At 47.9% G+C, this 24,053-nt stretch overlaps 1 protein-coding gene across 6 annotated transcripts in view; it reads left to right on the top strand.

Moving 5' to 3' along the window:
• Positions 1-15,936, top strand: part of SGCE (sarcoglycan epsilon) — a 128,295-nt gene extending 112,359 nt beyond the window's left edge. For 5 of the 6 annotated variants that reach the window (XM_088459611.1, XM_088459610.1, XM_088459609.1 and 2 more), the window contains 3 exons: positions 4,489-4,538; positions 8,250-8,284; positions 12,620-15,936. In XM_088459611.1, coding sequence (XP_088315737.1) covers positions 4,489-4,538; positions 8,250-8,284; positions 12,620-12,670 — 136 coding nt within the window. In that variant the 3' untranslated portion in view covers positions 12,671-15,936. The remainder of the gene's footprint in view (positions 1-4,488; positions 4,539-8,249; positions 8,285-12,619) is intronic. The other variant, XM_088459612.1, reaches the window with a different exon arrangement.
• Positions 15,937-24,053: the final 8,117 nt, after the last annotated feature.

Below are 24,053 nucleotides of genomic sequence, written 5' to 3'. Positions count from 1 at the left end.
AGACAGTTGTTGTCCGTGGGATGAAAAAGCCCATCACGGTCATGCCTGGGCAGAAGACCAAACATTCCACCTCTTTGGTCTGGCAATATTTCTATCCAAATCCGGACAACAACTGTCTTGCCATATGTACCATATGTAAAGGTGAAATAAGTAGGGGTAGGGACGTCAACCACCTAGGAACATCCTCCCTTATACGGCACCTGCAGCGCGTTCATAAAAAGTTACTGTCAAGTTCAGAAACTTTGGCTAAGACCGTAAGCAGTCCAGGGACACCTAAATCCCGTTGTCCTGTTGTATCCAAGCGCCTGCAAACCACACCGTCAACTCCCTCCTCGTCAATTTCCTCCTTAGTCAGGATCGGAAGTAGTCCTGCAGGCCATGTCACTGGCATGACTGACTCTCCTATCCGGGATTCCTCTGGAGGATCCTGCATTGCTACGCCTACTGCTGCCGCTGCTGCTGTTGCTGCTGCTGGGAGTCGTTCATCATCCCAGAGAGGAAGTAGGAACACCACTACTTTTACTAAACAATTGACCCTCCAACAGTCCTTAGCGAGGAGGATGAAGTACGACAGCAGTCATCCTGAAGCAAAACGTATAACTGAGGCCTTGACTGCTATGTTGGTGTTAGACGTGCGTCCGGTATCCGCCATTAGTGCAGTGGGATTTAGACAATTGATGGAGGTAGTGTGTCCCCGGTTCCAAATCCCGTCTAGATTCCACTTCACTAGGCAGGCGATACCGAGACTGTACAGAAACGTCAGAAAAAGTGTCCTCAGTGTCCTGAAAAATGCCGTTGTACACAATGTCCACTTAACCACGGACATGTGGACAAGTGGAACAGGGCAGACTAAGGACTATATGACTGTGACAGCCCACTGGGTAGATGTATCACCTTACGCAGCAACAGCAGCAGCGTCACCAGTAGCAGCATCTCAGAAACGCCAGCTCGTTACAAGGCAGGCTACGCTGTGTATCACCGGTTTCAGTAAGAGGCACACCGCCGACAACCTCTTAGAGAAACTGAGGGAAATCATCGCCCAGTGGCTTACCCCACTTAGACTCTCCTGGGGATTTGTGATATCTGACAACGCCACCAATATTGTGCGGGCATTACATCTGGGCAAATTCCAGCACGTCCCATGTTTTGCTCACACAATAAACTTGGTGGTGCAGAATTTTCTGAAAAGCGACAGGGGCGTGCAGGAGACGCTTTGGGTGGTCCGAAAAATTTCTGGCCACTTTCGCCATTCAGCGACTGCGTGCCGAAGACTGGAGCGCCATCAAACACTCTTGAACCTGCCCCGCCATCACCTGAAGCAAGAGGTTGTGACGCGGTGGAACTCAACCCTCTATATGCTTCAGAGGATGGAGGAGCAGCAAAAGGCCATACAAGCCTATACATCCACCTATGACATAGGCAAAGGAGGGGGTATGCACCTGACTCAAGCGCAGTGGAGAATGATTTCCGTGTTGTGCAAGGTTCTCCAGCCCTTCGAACTTGCCACACGTGAAGTCAGTTCAGACACAGCCAGCTTGAGTCAGGTCATTCCCCTCATCAGGCTTTTGCAGAAGCAGCTGGAGAAAGTGAAGGAGGAGCTAAGACGGAGCGATTCCGCTCGGCATGTGGGACTTGTGGATGAAGCCCTTCATTCGCTTTGCCAGGATTCCAGGGTGGTCAATCTGTTGAAATCAGACCACTACATTTTGGCCACCGTGCTTGATCCTAGGTTTAAAGCCTATGTGGTGTCTCTCTTTCCGGCCGACACAAGCCTGCAGAGGTGCAAAGACCTGCTGGTGAACACACTGTCAGCTGAAGCGGAACATGACACGTCAACGGCTCCTTCTTCATTTTCTCCCGCAACTGGGGCTGCCAGGAAAAAACTTAGGTATCCTAAGCAACCCGCTGGCGGTGATGCAGGGCAGGCAGGACCAAGTTTGGACATCTGGTCCGGACTGAAGGACCTGGCAACAATTTCTGACATGTCTACTGTCACTGCATATGATACTGTCACCATTGACAGAATGGTGGAGGATTACATCGGTGACAGCATCCAAGTAGGCATGTCAGACAATCCATACCTGTACTGGCAGGAAAAAGAGGCAATTTGGAGGCCCCTGTACAAGCTGGCTCTATTTTACCTGAGTTGCCCCCCCTCCAGTGTGTACTCCGAAAGAGTGTTTAGTGCAGCCGGGAACCTTGTCAGCGAAAGGCGTAGGAGGTTGCTTCCACAGAATGTGGAGAAGATGATGTTCATCAAAATGAATTATCAGCTCTTCCAGGGAGACCAGCCTCCAGAAGGTACAGAGGGACCTGTGGTGGTGGATTCAAGTGGGGACGAGTTAATACTTTGTGAGGATGAGGATGTACACACTGAAGAGGGTGAGGAATCGGTGGATGAGGAGGATGAGGATGACATCTTGCCTCCGTAGAGCCAGTTTGTGCAGGGACACATTAATTGCCAGCTTGTTTTGTGGGGGCCCAAACGAACCAATCATTTCAGCCACAGTTGTGTGGCAGACCCTGGCGCTGAAATGATTGATTTGTTAAAGTGTGCATGTCCTGTTTATACAACATAAGGGTGGGTGGGAGGGCCCAAGGACAATTCCATCTTGCACTTCTTTTTTTTCTTTGCATTATGTACAGTTTGGGGCCTAGTTTTTCTAACTGCCATCCTGTCTGCCACTGCAGTGTCACTCCTAGATGGGTCACGTGTTTGTGCCGCCCACTCGTGTCGCTTAGCATAGTCATCCAGCTACCTCGGTGCAACCTTTTGGACATGAAAACACTATTGTGAGGTGTGAGGTGTTCAGAATAGACTGGAAATGAGTGGAAATTAAGGTTATTGAGGTTAATAATAGCATAGGAGCAGAGAAACCAACAAATTCTGTGATTTTAGCTGTTTTTATGCTTTTTAAAAAAAAAATACAGATCCAAAACACAAAACCCAGAACCCAAAACACGGAAGGGTGGTTTTGGCAAAACCAATCCAGATCCAAAACACGAAGAAAGATCCAGATCCAAAACCAAAACACAAAACACGAAAAGTGGTCGGTGCACACCCCTAATGTTAACTAGAATTGGTATAAATGGTAGGCCTGGAATATTGTACCTGTTGGGGAATATGATGATATTGGCCACAACAGACTTCTCTCCTTGGCACCTCACTTATCCATAACACCAGGCGCAGTGGCTTCTCTCTAATTTAGCATGGGCAGAGATCTCTCTATATACAGTATGTATATAGTAAGTGTCTGCGGGACATGGGGGAAGCAGACTGGAGACCCACAAGCACCTGGTTCCCTGAGCAATTGGCTCAATGACTTGTAGGCAATAATAGTATCTAGGTAGGATGGAGACCAACAACCACCAGCATATGCCTCAATAAATTATAGGCAGTAATAAGTTCTAAGCAGAATAGAGACCCACAAGCTCCTGGTGACCTGAGCAGTTGCCTCAATGTTTTGTAGGCAAGAATAAGTTCCACGTAAGCTATAGACCCACAAAACACCTGGTGCCCTGAGCAATTGCCTCAATGTTTTCTAGGCAAGATTAAGGGCCTGATTCAGACCCGCTCGCTTGTTGTGGACGCTCGCATCCTGCCTATGCAAATTTTCCAAATCGACGTCATGGGATGCGATCGCTCGCCAAGGCATAAGCACACCCACTTTGGCTGTGCGAGTGATCGCTGTGCATATGCAGATGCCCATTAGAGTATGCAGAGATGCCCACTAGCGCACGTCATCTCCAGGAAGTGTATTTAAACATTGGTACATCGAGCACCATCGGAAGCTAACGCAGCACTTGCGGTTGCCTTACCCTACCACAATCACTGCGAGGACTTCAGTGTAAAAAACAGGCAAGTGACGTGTACTATGACGCTGCCTGTTAAAAACGGCGTTGAAACACTCAGGCACGCCTGCGTTCGCACCTCCACTCCCTGCCCATTTTACCACCCACAAACGGCCTCACCTGTCACTCACTCTGCTGTGTTGTCTTTTTTGGGGCGAGCGGGAGGTATGCGATCGCAATGAGTAGTTCGCGCACGCGCATTGCGATGCGTGCGCATGCGCGTACGCAGACCATAGGGCCCCTTGCGAGAGCATTCATCTAGCGACCGGGTCTGAATCAGGCCCTAAGTTCTAGGTAAGCTGGAGCTCCACAAACACCTGGTGCCCTGAACAATTGCCTCAATAACTTGTAGGCAATAATTATTTCTAGGAAGGACTTCGTATATATGAGTTTCTGACCACATGTTTCTGGTATATTCATTATGAGTATTGTAGAATTCCAAAGGTGAGCATTGAAGTACAGCAGTGATAGGTTTTTGTACACACATGTACTTTGCTAATAATGACTTAATTTGGGGTTTCTCCGCAGCAAGACGACTAGTTTGGATTCCAAACCATAATTTATTCTAGAAAAGATGACAGCCAAGGAAACAAGGAATTCAAACTGGTTTTATTTAACCTATATTGTCTTTCCTAGGACTTTGCCACATCAGACTCCGATACCGCAACATCAACAGCAAAATGCAGGTCAGTAGGCCAAAAAATTCTGAGCAAATTTTGGCTTCATGTTGGCATGAAGGAATGATGACTTATAAAGGCATGAATTATAACTATTAGGTTCTCATATACCAGAATTCCCAACATTTTAGTCTATGCCAGGATGAGGCTATATACAGTATGGTTCTCTGCATGGGATACAGTCAATATCCCGATCGCAGGGATTCCGGTGGTCACAATGCCGACGCTGGAATCCCAACACTAGTCAGAATACCGTCGCCAGCATCCCGACCACTGGGATCCCGAAGGTAAGTACTGGGGTTAGGGGGAGGGTTAGACACTAGGGGGAGGGTTAGGGGTAGGCACTAAAGGGGAAGGGTTAGGTTTAGGGTGCGGGGAGGTTAGGTTTAGGCACTGGGGGGGGGGGTTAGGGTAGGGAGGGGAGAGAGTTAGGATACCTACCGACAGGTGTCTGTATCCTAACCCTGTCGGGATGCCAGCATCAGCACTCGGGATCCTGAATGCCGGCATCCCATACCCATTCCCTCTGCATGTAGTGGAACTAAGAGTCCCAGAATGCTGGGACTATTATCTCCACACCAGCTGGAGCGGCACAGATTATCCATTTCTGGTCTAACGTAACAAACACAGTGAATACCAATAGTCAGAAGACACTCATTGTGCAGAATACCTACAACAAAATTAGAATGTGCACACTATATTTTACTATGGAGCGAAAAACAAAATGGACAATCAAATACAGTAAGCGGGGAAAAATACAATTCAAAATTAAAACATTGTTATTATTATTCAGTGTAAAACTGCATTTATTCATAGATGTGTAAGTGACAAATAATGTCCCGCAGCCTATCCCTAACCCTCCTGTCCGGCAGCCTATCCCTAACCCTCCTGTCCTGCAGCCTATCCGTAACCCTCCTGTCCTGCAGCCTATCCCTAACCCTCCTGTCCCGCAGCCTATCCGTAACCTTCCTGTCCCGCAGCCTATCCCTAACCTTCCTGTCCTGCAGCCTATCCCTATCCCTCCTGTCCTGCAGCCTATCCCTAACCCTCCTGTCCTGCAGCCTATCCCTAACCCTCCTGTCCTGCAGCCTATCCCTAACCCTCCTGTCCCGCAGCCTATCCCTAACCCTCCTGTCCCGCAGCCTATCCCTCACCCTCCTGTCCGGCAGCCTATCCCTAACCCTCCTGTCCGGCAGCCTATCCCTAACCCTCCTGTCCGGCAGCCTATCCCTAACCCTCCTGTCCGGCAGCCTATCCCTAACCCTCCTGTCCTGCAGCCTATCCCTAACCCTCCTGTCCCGCAGCCTATCCCTAACCCTCCTGTCCCGCAGCCTATCCCTAACCCTCCTGTCCCGCAGCCTAACCCTAACCCTCCTGTCCCATAGCCTATCCCTAACCTTCCTGTCCCGCAGCCTATCCCTAACCCTCCTGTCCTGCAGCCTATCCCTAACCCTCCTGTCCTGCAGCCTATCCCTAACCCTCCTGTCCCGCAGCCTATCTGTAACCTTCCTGTCCCGCAGCCTATCCCTAACCTTCCTGTCCCGTAGCCTATCCCTAACCTTCCTGTCCCGTAGCCTATCCCTAACCCTCCTGTCCTGCAGCCTATCCCTAACCCTCCTGTCCCGCAGCCTATCCCTAACCCTCCTGTCCCGCAGCCTATCCCTAACCCTCCTGTCCCGCAGCCTATCCCTAACCCTCCTGTCCCGCAGCCTATCCCTCCTGTCCTGCAGCCTATCCCTAACCCTCCTGTCCCGCAGCCTATCCCTAACCCTCCTGTCCCGCAGCCTATCCCTAACCCTCCTGTCCCGCAGCCTATCCCTCCTGTCCTGCAGCCTATCCCTATCCCTCCTGTCCTGCAGCCTATCCCTAACTCTCCTGTCCTGCAGCCTATCCCTATCCCTCCTGTCCTGCAGCCTATCCCTCACCCTCATGTCCTGCAGCCTATCCCTAACCTTCCTGTCCCACAGCCTATCCCTAACCCTCCTGTCCCGCAGCCTATCCCTAACCCTCCTGTCCCGCAGCCTATCCCTAACCCTCCTGTCCCGCAGCCTATCCCTAACCCTCCTGTCCTGCAGCCTATCCCTAACCTTCCTGTCCTGCAGCCTATCCCTAACCCTCCTGTCCTGCAGCCTATCCCTGACTCTCCTGTCCGGCAGCCTATCCCTAACCTTCCTGTCCCGTAGCCTATCCCTAACCCTCCTGTCCCGCAGCCTATCCCTAACCCTCCTGTCCCGCAGCCTATCCCTAACCCTCCTGTCCTGCAGCCTATCCCTCCTGTCCTGCAGCCTATCCCTAACCCTCCTGTCCTGCAGCCTATCCCTAACCCTCCTGTCCCGTAGCCTATCCCTAACCCTCCTGTCCCGCAGCCTATCCCTAACCCTCCTGTTCCGTAGCCTATCCCTCACCCTCCTGTCCCGTAGCCTATCCCTAATCCTCCTGTCCTGCAGCCTATCCCTCCTGTCCTGCAGCCTATCCCTAACCCTCCTGTCCTGCAGCCTATCCCTAACCCTCCTGTCCCGTAGCCTATCCCTAACCCTCCTGTCCTGCAGCCTATCCCTCACCCTCCTGTCCCGTAGCCTATCCCTAACCCTCCTGTCCCGCAGCCTATCCCTAACCCTCCTGTCCCGTAGCCTTTCCCTAACCGTCCTGTCCTGCAGCCTATCCCTCACCCTCCTGTCCCGTAGCCTATCCCTAACCCTCCTGTCCCGCAGCCTATCCCTAACCCTCCTGTCCTGCAGCCTATCCCTCACCCTCCTGTCCCGCAGCCTATCCCTAACCTTCCTGTTCTGCAGCCTATCCCTCCTGTCCTGCAGCCTATCCCTAACCCTCCTGTCCTGCAGCCTATCCCTAACCCTCCTGTCCTGCAGCCTATCCCTCCTGTCCCGTAGCCTATCCCTAACCCTCCTGTCCCGCAGCCTATCCCTAACCCTCCTGTCCCGCAGCCTATCCTTAACCCTCCTGTCCTGCAGCCTATCCCTCACCCTCCTGTCCCGCAGCCTATCCCTAACCTTCCTGTCCTGCAGCCTATCCCTCCTGTCCTGCAGCCTATCCCTAACCCTCCTGTCCTGCAGCCTATCCCTAACCTTCCTGTCCCGTAGCCTATCCCTAACCTTCCTGTCCCGCAGCCTATCCCTAACCCTCCTGTCCCGCAGCCTATCCCTAACCTTCCTGTCCCGCAGCCTATCCCTAACCCTCCTGTCCCGCAGCCTAACCCTCCTGTTAGTGCCTAACTCTAACATTCCTCCTAACCCTAAGCCACTATAATAAAGTGAAACCAAAAGAATGAAAAAAAGAAAAGTAAAAATCGAGGAATTATTTAGTTATTAAAATGTAACTTTAACTTGAAATGTTTGTTGTGTTGTGTGGGAGTAATCTCTTTTATTTTCTGTGCATCAGTCGCTGCTGTCTCTCCTCGTCCTCACCCACTACGTGCAACGGATCTGCTCCCAGGAGCAAAGGTGGATACAGTATATCAGACTGTTGGGCTTCCGATTGCTCCATCTGTGCTCCTGGGTAAACAGCCACAACACATGCACCGCTGGTGAGGTCTGGGGACAGAGGACCACCGCTATAGGCCTTGTATGTAATTGCCTACAACACTCTGTACAACTTTATCTGCTATGACTGTAATGTAAAATGCTGTACAATAACTGTAGATAAAAAGAGATTTGGGGATTTCATTAAGTTCTTCCTCTTTATTGCTGCTTTCGGGACACAAAGGAGAGTTTCGCATGACAACTTTTCAAAGATTTGAGGTAAGTATAACTTTCTTCTGTAATGTAAAGTTCTGGGGGCCCCATTTATAAACGAAGCAAGACCCCTTTAATGCTCGCTAAAGGGGTTATGTCCTCCTTTCTGTACTTAACAAAGAGCGGTAACCTAAGATTAATGCTGTTTGTCACAGCATCGTTCTCACCATCTGTAGATGGCGAGAGCAATACGGTCCCCATTGATGGCAATGGGGATCCGGCGCTGCCTCTCTGGCTTCAGCGAAGCCTTCCAGCCATTGCCTGGTCCCCGCGTCATACACATGCGCAGCAGTGCGCCGCGCATGCGCATTACAAAGGATCCCTTTGCTGGCAGCGTCAGGCAGCCAGCAGCAGAGGACCTCGCAGACGAGGAGGACTTCGCTGGACCTCGTCGGAGTGGTATAAGTATTGATAAATACTAGTGGCATTTTCGGTTTGTTTCACAGTGATACTAAATGATAAATGCTGTTGGTATTTACATTGGTTTATAAATGGGGCCCTGAGAGAGTGACAGAAAGGTGTGTTGTCCTGGGGGTAGATCAATCCCTAAACAAATGATAGATACTGGAGACTGTTCACCATTATACCCGGGATTTTTTGGGCACAGGGATATAACCCCCCCCCCAACATTCAAAGGGTCAGCATTCAGATAGTCGACATGTTCTGAATGTTGACAGTCAGAATGCTGACCTGGTCATTGGGTCAACATTCAATATGTTGACATGGTAATAATATTGACACGTTCGGAATGTCGTCATTTAACTTATCGACATATGTTTTTGGGTTAGGTTTATGTGTAGGAATAGGGTTAGGCTAAAATAGCAAACAAATATGTCGACATTTTGGTATCGACATGTTCAGTGTCAACATTCTAAACATGTCGACATTTTAACCATGTCGAATTTAATACTTGTCTACATATTGTCGACCTAATGACCATGTTAACATTCTGACTGTCGACATTCAGAATCTGTCGACATTCTGGTGTCAACACGTCATGCCACACCCATGGTCCCCATGTCTTCTGATTTTCCTAAAGCTGCATACACACGTAAAGATTTTCTGTCCAACCATCCAACTAGTTAATTGGTTGGAATGATAATCTGGTAAGGTATGAAAGCAAATGGCAATCAGCAATTTGCTCCCAAATGCCGGAAAATGGACAAAAACTGTTGTTTGAACAAATTGTTTAACAAACTTGTCTAACGACCATTTTCATCTGTTTTCTGGCATTTAGGAGCAAATTGCTGATCATCAGTTACTCCCATACGTTACCAGATTTTCATTCCAACCAATCAACTAGTTGGATGGTTGGACAGAAAATCTTTACGTGTGTATGCAGCTTTAGACAGTCTCCTGTCAGAAATCAGTCCTGAATTCCATGCAGTTTAATTCTTGACAAACCCTAATTAAAAGGATAAGTAGGACTACTGTAGGTGCCTATAATGGTATTATCTTATGTGAGACCTTAAGTAAAATGCAGGGTGGATTGTTATAACCTATGCCAGAGGTTCCCAAACGAATGCTGTTCTCAAGGCTCCCCAACAGTTCAGGTTATAGACATATCCATGGTTTAACACAGGTGGTTAAATCAAATTGACTGAGGTGCTAATTAAGTCACCTGTGCTCTACAATGCATATCTCTAAAACTTGAACTGTTGGGTAGCCTTGAGGACTGCATTTGGGAACCTCTGCAAACTTGAGGTCACATGACTATCCTGTTTTTTCCTTTCCAAATTGTGGGGGCCCTACACAGCAGTGTAGTGCTTTCCCCCATGTAACTGTCAAAAGTTGTCTAACCACACTGCAGAGAGACTCAGGGCCTCATTCAGAGGCGGTCGGAGGATGCAAGCGGTCGCTCAGAAACTGGGCGGCCGCTTGCATCCTGACCGCCCGCCTCTGTTTCGGTCGTTAGGCTGTGGGTTTACACCCACAGCTCTAACGACCGCTAGGGTGATGGTCGCGATGGTCATTGACCATCGCGACCATCGGGGCTTACGACGAGACCCTAGGCTAGGGTCTCACTTGTCGTAAGCCCCGGAGAGCTTCTGGCTCTGTCAGAGCCGGAAGCTCTCCACTGACATCACTAGTGATGTCAGTGGGGCCTCCCCCAAACGGTAGACGTTCCCATGGGAACGCCTCCGTTTGGGCTGCCACCCCCCCGGCCCGCCTTCCAAACGGGGCGAGCTGTCAATCAACATCGACAGCTCGCCCCCTTTGGAAAGAGACCCGCTACGACTGGCGCTGTCGGTCGTAGCGGGTCTCACGCATGCGCACGAAGGAGCCGGCTCCCTCGTACGCATGCGTACTTGACAAACATCGAGGCGGCCGTGCGGTCGTAGACCATACGGCCGCCTCTGAATGAAGGCCTCAGTGAAGGTGGCTGGTGCGTCGGGAATATCCAATATGGGTGGATCACCCTGGAGCATTATCTTGTTTCAGCGGACACGAGCCAAGCCAACCTTGGGGGGCATCTTGCTTTTGTCTGTCAGCTAAAAGATTCTCAAATGGTTGGATTACAGTGAAACAAACAAACAAATAGCTCAGTTTCTGAAAGCCTTGTCTGAGCAGGTTTCCACCATTTCTGGGGACATGTAAGAGCCAAGTCCTTTTGTGCTCCCTTGTGGTCGTAGATGCATGATTCATGCAACTCCTCCCTTCAGAAGATGAAAAATATCATCCCCCAACCCCCCGCAGATACTGCTAGGCTCCTAAACCAAAACTATTAATTAGGAGACATGACAGATACTTTTATATATTCACCTAAATGCAAGATAACAGGTGTCAGCTGGGTTCAAACAGTAATTCATTAGCAGCTGCATAAAATGTTTCAGATGATTACTGATGTTGAAAGCAACATTATATAACCTTTGATGTATTACCGATCAGGGGGACGATGAATCCAAGTGTGTGTAAACGCGTCCTATGTGAGGCTCTGAAACCGCGTAACTTATACAGATGCATTTTATTCAAACCGCCACAGAGCAAACCACGTGGCCAGTTTTGCATCCTGGTATCCATACAAACTGCGCCAATCCTCAAGCAGCGGTTTCCAAGACCTCCCTGAAAACTGCACAAACATATGCTGATTATTTAGATGTGGTGAGATTGGTGACACTGCATGCCAGGTTTACATTCATCTCTAAAATGCGGCCATACACTACTCACAAAAATACATTTAGATGCAGATATTATGATTCGTGCATCTTTAAAAGTAACATACACATACACCCAGTACAAAGATGTGACTGTCAGCACCATCAAATAAATTTGTACCCACCTATATCCTTCTTAAAAAGGGGTATATTAAAATACATGCTACTCAAAATCAAGGTAACGCAAAGGATTAAGGCCCCCATTTACTAACGAGTTTTATCACCAAAACGAGTGATAAATTTCACTGTGTATGATAAATGGTGCTCCAGCCAATCAGCTCCCAACTGTCATTTTTGTAACAGTTGACAGTTGGGAGCTGATTGGCTGGAGCACCATTTATCATACACAGTGAAATGTATCACTCCTTTTGGTGATAAAACTCGTTAGTAAATGAGGCTCTGTATCAGGATTGAACATTTTATGCATAATCAGCGGTTTCATATAAATTGCACATAGTTTGTTCTAAACTGCACCGTTTGTGTCTTTTAAAACCGCCACACATAGGATGTGGCTATATGATACAGCCAAGGTAGAACTGGCCCACAGGAGTACAGGGGAAATCACAGGTGTGGCCCACTACCTGAGGGCCCCATCCCCTCCTCTGGGGGTCAGGTTTCAGACCATGCACTCAAATTATACATTATTACTCTACTAGAGAGTCAGTGACTTGGTGGAGTAGAACGATGGTTGAACTTGGGTGCTTGGTACGTTTCTGTAGAAAAACTGCACCAAGATTGGCCCTGCTGCCAGTCAAAGTGGGCAGTACTGACACTGCCCTGTTTTCTCCTTGATAAAGGGGCCCTGTTCTTTGCAGGCTATGTTCTCTTGAATATTTGACCAAGTCCATCTGTGTTGGCTGGCCACACCCCCTCTGGTGGCTGGCCACACCCCCTCTGGTGACTGGCCACACCCCCTCTGGTGGCTGGCCACACCTCTAAAGCTTAGGCACTTTTACTGCCTTCCCCAGTGAGTCCTTCATGCCCCGATATAACAGATGAATAAAGAATGCTTCCGATTGCAGGTGGTTTTCAAACTGCATACTTAACAGTACTTCTACTGTTGATGCAAGATATAGAGGAGGTTGGCCTAATCTGACATTTTAATACTCCTATAGCTAGATTAGTAGATTTGAGTAATATTTCTATCAAACATTTTGTTTTGTAAATAATAATGTAATCTTTGCAGGTCAATGGTATACCTGAAGAGCGGAAGCTGACAGAAGCAATGAACTTATAACAAACACGCCAAGTAACAATCACCATTTACCTACAGACTTTGCAGCTTTGGTACAGCGATGTCACCAGCATGACTCATGGAACATGTCTAACTACATTATGTTACTCAATATATATTTTTTTTCTATTTAAATTTGGGGATTTTGTAAGACTATTTTTAAACTCGTTAAGAGCAACTAATATCTGTATATGTTGAATCAAAGGACAATGTATTAATATTGCTGGATTATTTTGATTCACGCCAAGTATGAACTACTTTGGATGGATACGCGAATGTTGAGCATTAAAGGCAACAGAATGAAACTAAAATGATGTATGTAGGAATCATTCAAACTAAAACCAACTTCATCAAGAATCCGGTATTGCCAGTGGGCTTGATTCAGCATGGATCGCTATTGCGATCACGGTAGCAATCGCGCACGCAGTTCTGCTGCGAAAAATATGCTAATGAATGCAAGCACCATGCAGTAGCAGGCCAATATAAAGACGCCCACTTCTCCTGTCTCACATCCGTAATACCGTGCAATCTATCAAAAACATCGGTAACATCGCAGCCTCATGCACAATTACACCAGGTCAGACCTTACTCAGACTTTGCTAACCTTCCTGTATGCAGTGAGAACTCAAGTTGCGTAGGGCATCTCAGTGGTTAATTTATGCACACTCCTGTAACGGCGTTCAAACGCACTGGCACGCCTGTTTCTCCGATCACCTCCCCATCACCACCCCCAAACGGTACTTCCTGTTAATCACTCTGCGATGGGTCTGCGTACTCACTGCGATCGCAGTCTTGCTCGCAGTGAGCCATCCACAGTACGCAACAATCGGTCATCTGCGTACGCTTTAACAGTTGCGATCCTTGCTGAATCAGGCCCAGTGTACACTGTACAATGTTTATGAAAAAAACAATCTCTGTATTTTATATATACGGTCATTGTAGGCTAGATTTGTTTAAAATCACTTTCTTTTAGAAACATAATGAAATAACCAAGGTTTACACTTATTTTCTGAATGGACTGACGAATGTGCCGACAAGTGTGAAGCACCGGTGTGTGTGCACGTCGTAGCATGGTCTCTCATTGCAATGCTCCATGGCTGCTCTTTTTCAGTTCTATTGAGGTGAATGGGGATCCTTTGTTCCATGTAACATGAGAGCGAATATGTTTTCTGAGTTAAATCCTGGGGTAGCCTTTCCTTTCCCTGTAACCTGTCATCACAAAAGTGGTTGCAAGCTTGGGAGCGGCCGTCTGAGGGAGCAGCATTCTAGGGATACTGATGTAGTGACCAGATCACAGCATTGTTTATTTTTTTAAATAAATGTTTTGCACCGATGGTACATTTTGGTCCAAATTCAGGGAAAGGATTAAGGCCCTGATTCAGAGTCGGACGCTCTGATAGAGCGCTCGCTCTGAATCAGGGCCGGGCTATTTTTTTTTTTTAGAACGGCCTCCTGGCCGCTCGCATAGCTGTGGGTGACCACCCACAGCTATAGCGAGCGGCCAGGAAGATGACCATCAGGCTTGCGACGAGACCCTTGTGGTAGGGTCTCGTTGCCGCAAGCCCCAGAGAGGTTTCGGCTCTAACAGAGCCGAAATCTCTCCCACTGACATCACTCGTGATGTCAGTGGGGCCGCCCCCAAACGGAGGCGTTCACATGGGAACGCCTCAGTTTGGGCAGCTACTCCCCCAGCCCGCCCACCAAAGGGGGCGAGCTGTCACTCAACATCGACAGCTCGCCCCCTTTGTTGCGAGACCCGGAGCGACAGAGTGCCCGTCGCTATCCGGGTCGTGCACATGCGCACTGGCCCACCATCGACCCAGTTGCGAGCGCACAGCGCTCGTGACCGGGTCTGAATCAGGCCCTAAGAGTAAGTTTTTCAAAGCATCATGGGTGCACTGAATTACCTCCTGACCCCTCAATATTCATAGTCAATGGTCGTGGGGGCGGGACTGGGGCAGATGTGGGTCATTTTTCTTCCTAGGTGCTCCTGCAATTTGCAAGTAATCTCTAAGGCCTACACATTGTTAAGCATTACAGCCAGAAGGGGCCAATACTTCCATAGAACTACAATTGTACTTCCACATCATCCATGTCTTGTGATGATCCCAGAAAAAGAGAGGAGCATTAAAGGCAACTTTCACCCTGGATCCAACTTGGTATAGAACTAGCCCTATTAAGAGTGCAATGGTCCATCTATAATTGGTGCAGGATGTACACACAGGCTCCCAGGTCAAGGGGGAACTCACAACCAGAAAAGTACCCTCAGTGTACCTGCTGCGGGCTAACGCACCTACTTAATCTGTCGGCTGTGCCACCCTCTGGGAGATATCTACAGAACAATGGAGTATTTACTACTCTCTGCACCTGCTCCATTTTTCACAAAATTACACAGAAGATGGAGCTGTCGGCAGGAGGTGGGGTACTGGATGATGTACACAGGATGTTACCGGGGTACAGTGCCAGGACTCTATAACTAGGCAACTTGGGCTCCTTGTTACTCTCTTACTAAATCTAATGAGACAATCTGTATTTTTTTGTTTCACTTTAAAAATGATTTTTCTTGTTTACATTCGTGCTGCTTAATATTTTGAAACCTGTAGGGACCCTCATAGAGGTGCAGGTAAAAGTGAGTGAGGTGTTCATAACGTAACGGTTGAGCTTATTTCCCCTTCGTGCTAAGGTCCTGTATGGTCGAAAGTGCGATTCCATGCCCATAATGTCCACCTAGAGAAGAAACTTGTATGCTCGCCACGCTTTGGGCTCGTCACAAGATTATATTCTTCCTCTGTGTCCACGTGGATGGTAGGGAATGACGTTGGACAGTAGCTGATGACATCAGTGTCCTCTCCGCAAAGGGAATCTAGACACTACTCTATCGTAACTACTGGCAATGTGCTCAGTCGCACATCAGCAGTACTTTGCTCTTCATTGAGACAGGCAGGTCTGATACTTTACTGCTGATTGGGCCAACAGGGTATTTCTGGAAGAAACCTTTACCTGCCTTGCCTTGAAAACCCCAAAGCTTGGGTTGAACTGCGTTGGCTTCATTGGTGTCTACCGTTATGATGGTGGTGTATTGCGGAAACCGGGGAGAATCCTGGGTATCCATAGGGCTCACACATTTTGCATTTTAGAACTGGTTACCAATGGTTCTGAAAACATTTCTGCTTATGGTAATGGTTCTTTAAACTGCCACTTAACAATTCCACACTGTTCACTTTATGTCAACTCACTTTATATCCAAATGTTGTGTGTCTATCTGTTATATTTTTATCAGATTAAAAGGAATTACTCTATGCAAGAATTATTGTATTTTATTTGAGATTAACAGTCACTGGGCACTTTATGGAGATGTGAGAAGGAAATGACAAGAAATACCCATTCATAATCATTCCAAGATCGCTTGTCTCAGCTTTCTGGAGGAAAATTACATGGATGGCCCGGGGATTACACCTGTGCACATACTGGGTGACCTAGAAAACGTGACCCGTGTGGGGGTCCTGAGGACCGAGTTTGAGAACCAGTGCTCTAGAACAGTGATTCCCAACCTCGGTCTTCAAAACACAGTAGCAGTCCTGATTTTCGTGATATCCATGGTTGAGCACAGATGGTTAAATCAAAATAACTGAGGTACTAATTAAGACACCTGTGCTCAAGTATGGCTATCCTTAAAACCTGGGCTGTTGGTGTGCTTTGATGATCGTGGTTGGGAATATCCACCTACCTAAGTATGTGACTATTTTCATGTGTTTGAATGTTTATTAATCGCTTACACCATTATGTATAAGATATTTACTCTTACAGATAGCATCACCCTCAATCGTTCCTGTTCTAGTGCTTGGTGCAGGGGTGAAAGGAACACCCTAAGAGGGTTTCTGTTCTGTGAGCTGCTTTAAGCACATATAAGGTTTTCTATATATTTATTTAATTTATTGCAAGGCATGTCTGGACAACCTGTGGTTTCCTAGCTGGCAGGTGGCAGAGCATGTTGGTACTTGTAGTTTCTCAACACAGGTTTTCCAGGCTTGCTTTAAGGGGCTTATTTAAATGGAGTATATGCACCAATATACTTTAAACAGGGGCGTTTTAAAACAGTACAGGGCCATTGTGCAGATTTCCGTGGGCTCCCTCCACTCTGAAACAAATGGCGTTGGCACATGCACGCGAGGGAACAAATACTCGGGCCCTGAGGGTTTTGCACATGTGCCATGTTTTCAGCTCTATCTTCAGGAATATGGTGCCGCTGCCAACTTTCTGAAAAAAATCCCATTGGAATGATGCCTTTGGTGCCAGGTAAGTAAATGTAATAGGTACAGGTAATAGGTACAGGGTGCGCAGACCCAGGGGCCCGTGTGCACAGTACAAACATCAGTGTTTGCTCCTAGTTTTTAACATTTGCTAGGAAAATGACACCAACAGATCATTACACATGTACTGTAACCCCAGAAATGTTTTACACAAATATACATTATAATTGCCTTCTATTTCAATGTGTCACATTTTATTACCTCAGAAATTACTGTCTGTAATAATAAATGAACCCTCCAAAAGATGAAGGAAAAGAAAAGAAATCTATCACCAAGTAAAGTTCTATGAAATATTTTTCATTCTAGCACATTTCACACATACACTAGTGTGTGAATGTCTTTTATTTGTATGTGCGATATGTTAACAAACATGCAAATTGTACACATCTTAAATATATAAAACTTTTAAATTACCTAATTAAAAACACTTACCCATCCACAGACAAGTACAGTGTACATATGTATTAATTATCAGGTCCTAGACCCAATGATTATAATTACTTATTGCAGCTAATCACAGCAATAAGAAAGTAAGATTTGCCAGGAAGAATAAAATACACATGCCGGCTCAGAGAGAGGAGCCTGTCCCTGCGATGAGTTAGAAGCAAAGTGATCACATTACTGCACATGTGCGATGGTCATTGCTGGGGGGAGTCCCTGATCATTTCTGCGGTGTGTAGCCCATAGACTACAACGGGATGTAGATATGTGCGGCCGCCGGTCACAATCCCGACAGCAGAATGCCGGCCTCGGGATTTATGATAGGCTGCGAGATACTGACGCCTATCATAATCCCTACTGTGGAATCCAGGACGACGCAAGCCTGAACGAGGTAATGAGTCCGGTTATCCACGCAGGGGGGGGGGTGGAGGCTTACGTTTAGGGCAGTTGGCGGGGTTAGCGTTAGGTTTTGGGGGGGTTAAGGGTAGGCACCCCAAGGGGGAGGTTAGGGCCAGGCACCCCTGGGGGAGGTAAGGGTTAGGCACTAGGGGGGTAGGTTAGGGATAGGCACCACTAAGGGAGGGTTAGGGGGGGGGGACAGGGGAGGTTAGCATACTTACCTGCCTCTGTCGGGATTTTCATCCTGTCGGGCAGCCGCCGGCATTTCAATCCTGTTCCACAACAGCGGCTAACGCCTCCCATCAGAGGTGGTAGAGGCAAAGACAGTAGAGCAATTTAAACATGCATGGGATAGACATAAGGATATCCTTCAGAAGAAGTAAGGCTCAATAAGGGTTGAGGTAACAATATGTTTAAAAATGGGGCAGACTAGATGGGGCAAGTGGTTCTTATCTGCCGTCAAATTCTATGTTTCTATGTATGTTTCTATGGTGGGCTCTGGTAGTGGCCTGGGCCTAATGCCCAGCGCACATTATTTGGGGCTCAGGCCTGTGGGCCTTCCTAACTATGGGGCTCACTTTAGTGATCTGGACCTAGTGCTCAGATCCACATGCCTGCCTGAGGGCTTACTTAGTGGCCTGTAACTTAATACCTAGTCCACCTTATATACTTTGGGTGGCCCACTTATGTGCTATTTAGTGCCCTGGGTCTAACACCAAGGTCACTCACACCTTTATGGGGGTGGCAAATACCTTATATTGGGCCTAATGCCCCCTACGTAGACCGGGCCTTGTGCTCACAGGCCTAGTGCCAGACTTTGTCCCACAGGCCTAGTGCCCGACAACCCTGGTAGTCTAGGGAGGGGTATATGGTAGGCCTCACGGAGGGCCTACCTGCTCCGGTGGAGTTGCTGGGGGGAGCTTCATTAGCTCTTTTACTTTCCACCCCCACAATCCTCTCCGGTCCTCAGCCGCATTCTTCTGCCACTGACCCTTCCTGGCCAGCAGCGCCGCCTCTTCTTCTCTGCGTCCAGACGGCCCCTCCTATCTTCCTTCTTGTTCACGGCGTCTTCTGGCCTCTTCCGCGGCCGCCGGAACTTTTGCCGCGACGCTCTCTTCGGGAGGTCTTCACTCCTCCCACTACATCGCCAGACCAAACTTTCCCTCTCAGCGACGTCTAATACAAGACGCCACGAGTCGGCGGGGCTATGATGCAGTGAGCCGCGATTGGCTTGACGCGTCTGCCTCCTATTGGCTGCTGGCCCGCGGGCCGTGTTTGTCTCATGGCCAGAGCCAAACACCCGCCGCCGCTTTTGGCTGCCGGGCGGCGAGCTCCAGTTAGCTCGCACTCGGAGCCAAGCTTCACCCGACGCCACTGTACCTCCTGCACTGGTGGAAGGGACCAGGCGGTCCCTTCCAGGTGCCCGCAGCGTCTACTTAGCCGGTGCTGGGAACAAACATACTGTCCCAGCGCCGGCCACGAATGTGTCCCACAGGGGACACATCCACTCTGCCTGCCCCTGCAGCTGTGCCGATGCTGGGATCAGACACTTGATCCCAGCACGGCTTTCCACACTTGCCTCATTGCTCGTGCGTATATTATGCTTACTGGATGTTAAGCTATGTTTTTTCATACATGATAGAATTTATTTTAATGTTTGAGGATTTTTTACGTTTTATTGAAGCCCAATAGTGAATGCGTATTTGCAAGCACAACAAAGGGATAAAAAATATGGGGGGGTGTGTATATATGACGTATGCCTGGCATAAATAGAGCAAATACAGTATGCCAACCAACATCTTACAATTTTTCCACTCTGCATTTTACACCTGTAATTCGGGGCACAATTGCAGCCAAGTCTACGTCAGCCTCTCTCTGCCTGTAGCATTCTGTGATTATCCCTACATACAGCTCAGGGCCCCTGGGGTTTCCCATACTTTCCTACTCTCCCGTAACCAACGGGAGGCTTTCTGGTAAGCTCCCGCACCCCTGGATGAGTAGGCACTTCCCCTGCAGCCTGCCCACTGCCTAGCACCCATTATCCTGTAATGCCAGTGTAACCCTGGTTAGGGTTACATATATGAATTATATTTCTATATAATATATCTATCTACAATTAAAACAGGTATAAAAAATATGTGACACAGAGTGGATTTGTGTACAGGTATATATAATTTCATTCATGTATGTACAGTAACAAGAGATATGTATACAATGTCAGTCATAACATTATATATATATATGTATTTGAATTCATGTACATGGCCCCTCTATAATTTATGTATACATGTATATATTTCATGTATTTACATGGAAGTTTATATGGTACTTCTTTCTTTGGTGGGGATGTGTCTCATTGTATGGGATACACACATGCACTAGAAGGGGCGGAGTGATTTAGCTGGGTGTGGTTTGGTTCCTGTCAGAAAAAGAAGGGCAGGGACAGAGACGAGGAGGAGCTGCCAGCAGACTAAGAGCCATATTCAATTAGAGCGGATCCGCGATACTTTTCTGCCTCCCAGACTTTTTGCCTACATCGCGTCTTTTGTAGGCGGAAAAGTATCGCGCGCGTGCCCTATAAACCCCATATTCAATATGGAAGTACGCGAAAATGGGACCCGGCAAAATTTGAACAGGTGGAAAGACAGATTTGGGGAAATCAGCCTGACACCCCTCAAAAGACGCTCTGACAGGGGGTTAGCTATTGTAGACCCCGATTTGGCTTGTTGGTATTTGGTGTTTTTAAACGCTGCTAAATAGCGTTTTTCTATAAGTGGTGCAGAATAGTATTCAGGAGTATTTTTTCCTGAAAATAAGTTATCCCAGCAAATTTAGGGTACTTGAAAATGGGGGCCAGCGTATTTAAAAGTTGCTAAAGTTAAGTTGAAAAAATCTGAAAAATCCATCTGCCACAAACAAGTGCAATCAAAAAAACAGTTGGGACATACTTGGGAAGTTGGCTAGTTTTTAATTTTGTGCCCCAACAATTTTTTTTTTCACCCCCAAAATCAAAGTGATTTTTTTTGGGGTGTCTAAGTGTTTTTTTCTTAATTTTTTGACACAGTTTACCTTTGGGGGACTGCCTGAAGGCTGCATGGGGGTTCCTGCAACGTTGCACCCTAATCCCCAATTCTGCCTGCTATTCATAGGTGAAACTTTTCCGCCTATTACATTGTATTGACTTTCCGCCTAGGGCAAAAGTCTTCCAAATTGTATACGGAGAAAAATCAAAACAGGCGAAAAGTTTTAGACAAAAACACGCGAAAATGGCTTTTTGCTTCAAATTGAATACGGGCCTAAGAGGGCTGGAGTGCTCACCCCCGTGTGTCCCAGGTGGCAGGTGAGTTATAGTTAGGCTCCTGGGCACAGGGGGGTAGATTTGGAGAGGGAGCCCAGTCGGAGCTGGGGAAGCAGGTTGACATCGGCGTTCCAGTAAACAGCTCACCGTGCGGCACTTTGGTGGAGTGACCGGTAGTGTTGGTCCCAGGAGCCAGGTCAGAGGCCGAGGTCATGGGGACGGAGCTGCAGCGGTGGTCCCGATGGTGGGATCGGCGGTGAGCAGAGGCTGTGAGGGACCGGAGTCACGCACATAACTGCAGCTGAGTGGCTGCATTCCAGAAGGTGGGCACAGATGCTCATAAAGTTGAGGCAGAATAGCAGCAATAGTGGCCGGCGGAGGTGTGGAACCAGACATGAGAGGTGTCAGCTGTAGGAAGGAGGCGGCTACTGTCGGACAATGCTGGGGTTACTCTGTTAGTGTATTTAAGCCTCATCATATGCTCTTTAATCGGCAGCTGAGGTAGTGATGGCAGCTGTGCCCCGGCAGAGAAATCCTCAGTTACATAAAGGCGGTGGTATGAATACTAATGCTGATCAGAGAGTAGACTCCAAGCTCTGCACATACATAGCTAGTGTACATTAGTACCACAGGAGTGCAAGTGGGAAAAATAACACTAGTAGTGATGGCTGAAATTTGTACTACCAGCCATTGAGCCGGATAGACTTCCCTAAACTATTAGCCTTAGCAAATAGCTGGGGGAGGGGGAAGTGCGTGCGTGTGTGCATATACACACACACACTAACTATATATATATATATATATATATATATATATATATATTAGGGATGTGCAGGCTCGGTTCTACTCGGTTCCGTTCGGTTCTTTTTACCGAATCATATATTAGGGGTGAGCGGGTTCGGATTTCTGAAATCCGAACCCCCCGAGCCCCCCCGATCCGAGGCAGATCCGAGTCAGGCTCGACTTTTCCCGCCTGACTCGGATCTGAAATCGAGGCAAAACGTCATCATCCCGCCTTCCGAGTCTCGCGGGTTTTGGATCCTATATAAGGTACCCGCGTCGGCGCCATTTTCTCACTCGGCTGTGGACAGTGAAGAGGGAGGGTGGGAGTTAGGGCTGGCTAGGCTGTGTAGTGTAGTGTAGTGTAGTGCAGAGTAGTGTTGTGCTGTGCTGTGCTGTGCTGCGCTGTGCTGCTGTTGTCCACTACTTCAAAGTCCATAGGGGCTGGCTGTGTTGTGCTGTGCTGCTGTTGTTAATAGGGGCTGTGTCCACTACTTCAAAGTCCATAGGGGCTGGCTGGACTGTGTTGTGCAGTCAGTTCTCCATAGGGGCTGTGTCCACTCCAAAGTCCTGTGCAGTGTCCCAGTCCTAAAGGGGTGCTGTAGTGTTGTCCAGGGGGTGCTCTGTCCATCAGGGGTGCTCCCCCCAAGTGCTAAAAAAATAATATATTTTCTGTGTTTGTGAATTGTGTGCGCAGTAGCCGCACGTGCATCAACAAAGTAGTGCCAAGCGTGCACCTGTGTCATAAATAAAGGGCCGGCTGGCTTGACCGTTAAAGGGTGCTGTAACCCCCAAAGTACACTCCAGTCCAAACCAAAAAAAAAATTATTTTCTGTGTTTGTGAATTGTGTGCGCAGTAGCCGCACGTGCATCAACAAAGTAGTGCCAAGCGTGCGCCTGTGTCATAAGTAAAGGGCCGGCTGGCTTGACCGTTAAAGGGTGCTGTAACCCCCAAAGTACACTCCAGTCCAAACAAAAAAAAAATTATTTTCTGTGTTTATGAATTGTGTGCGCAGTAGCCGCACATGCATCAACAAAGTAGTACCAAGCGTGCGCCTGTGTCATAAGTAAAGGGCCGGCTGGCTTGACCGTTAAAGGGTGCTTTAACCCCCAAAGTACACTCCAAACCAAAAAAATATATATTTTCTGTGTTTGTGACTTGTGTGCACTGTGGCTGCACGTGCATCAACAAAGGAGCAGCGCCAAGCGTGCGCCTGTGTCCCATAAGTAAAGAACCGGCTGGCTCATTTCTTAAAGGGTGGTGTAACCCACAAAGTGCACTACTCTCCAGCAAAAATAAAAAAATATTTTCTGTGTTTGTGTGCGCTTTAGCCGCACGTATATATCAATATAACATAAATGGAGGACCAAACTTTCTCCGATAAAAATAAAATAGGGAAAGATCAAGAACCACTTCCTCCTAGTGCTATTGCTGCTGCTGGGAGTTGTTCATCATCCCAGAGAGGAAGTAGGAACATCACTACTTTTACTAAACAATTGACCCTCCAACAGTCCCTAGCGATGAGGATGAAGTACGACAGCAGTCATCCTGAAGCAAAACGTATAACTGAGGCCTTGACTGCTATGTTGGTGTTAGACGTGCGTCCGGTATCCGCCATTAGTGCAGTGGGATTTAGACAATTGATGGAGGAAGTGTGTCCCCGGTTCCAAATCCCGTCTAGATTCCACCTGCATCCTCAAAGCAGCAGCGACAAGCGTGCGTCTGTCTGTTAAAGGGTGGTGACACCCTCAAAGTGTGCTACACAAATAATAAAAATATTGTTGTTTTTTTTTGGTCTTTGTGAATTGTGTGGGCTGTAGCCGCACTTGCATCCTCAAAGCAGCAGCGACAAGCGTGCGTCTGTCTGTTAAAGGATTACATCGGTGACAGCATCCAAGTAGGCATGTCAGACAGTCTGTACCTGTACTGGCAGGAAAAAGCAATTTGGAGGTCCCTGTACAAACTGGCTCTATTTTACCTGAGTTGCCCCCCCTCCAGTGTGTACTCCGAAAGAGTGTTTAGTGCAGCCGGGAACCTTGTCAGCGAAAGGCGTAGGAGATTGCTTCCACAAAATGTGGAGAAGATGATGTTCATAAAATGAATTATCAACTCTTCCAGGGAGACCAGCCTTCAGAACGTACAGAGGGACCTGTGGTT

This window comes from Taudactylus pleione, unplaced genomic scaffold, assembly GCF_031769625.1.
Source record: "Taudactylus pleione unplaced genomic scaffold, aTauple2 ptg000916l, whole genome shotgun sequence".
Taxonomy (NCBI): Eukaryota; Metazoa; Chordata; class Amphibia; order Anura; family Myobatrachidae; genus Taudactylus; species Taudactylus pleione.
The sequence above is the reverse complement of the archived record's forward strand: the minus strand, read 5'-3'. Positions and strand labels throughout refer to the sequence as shown.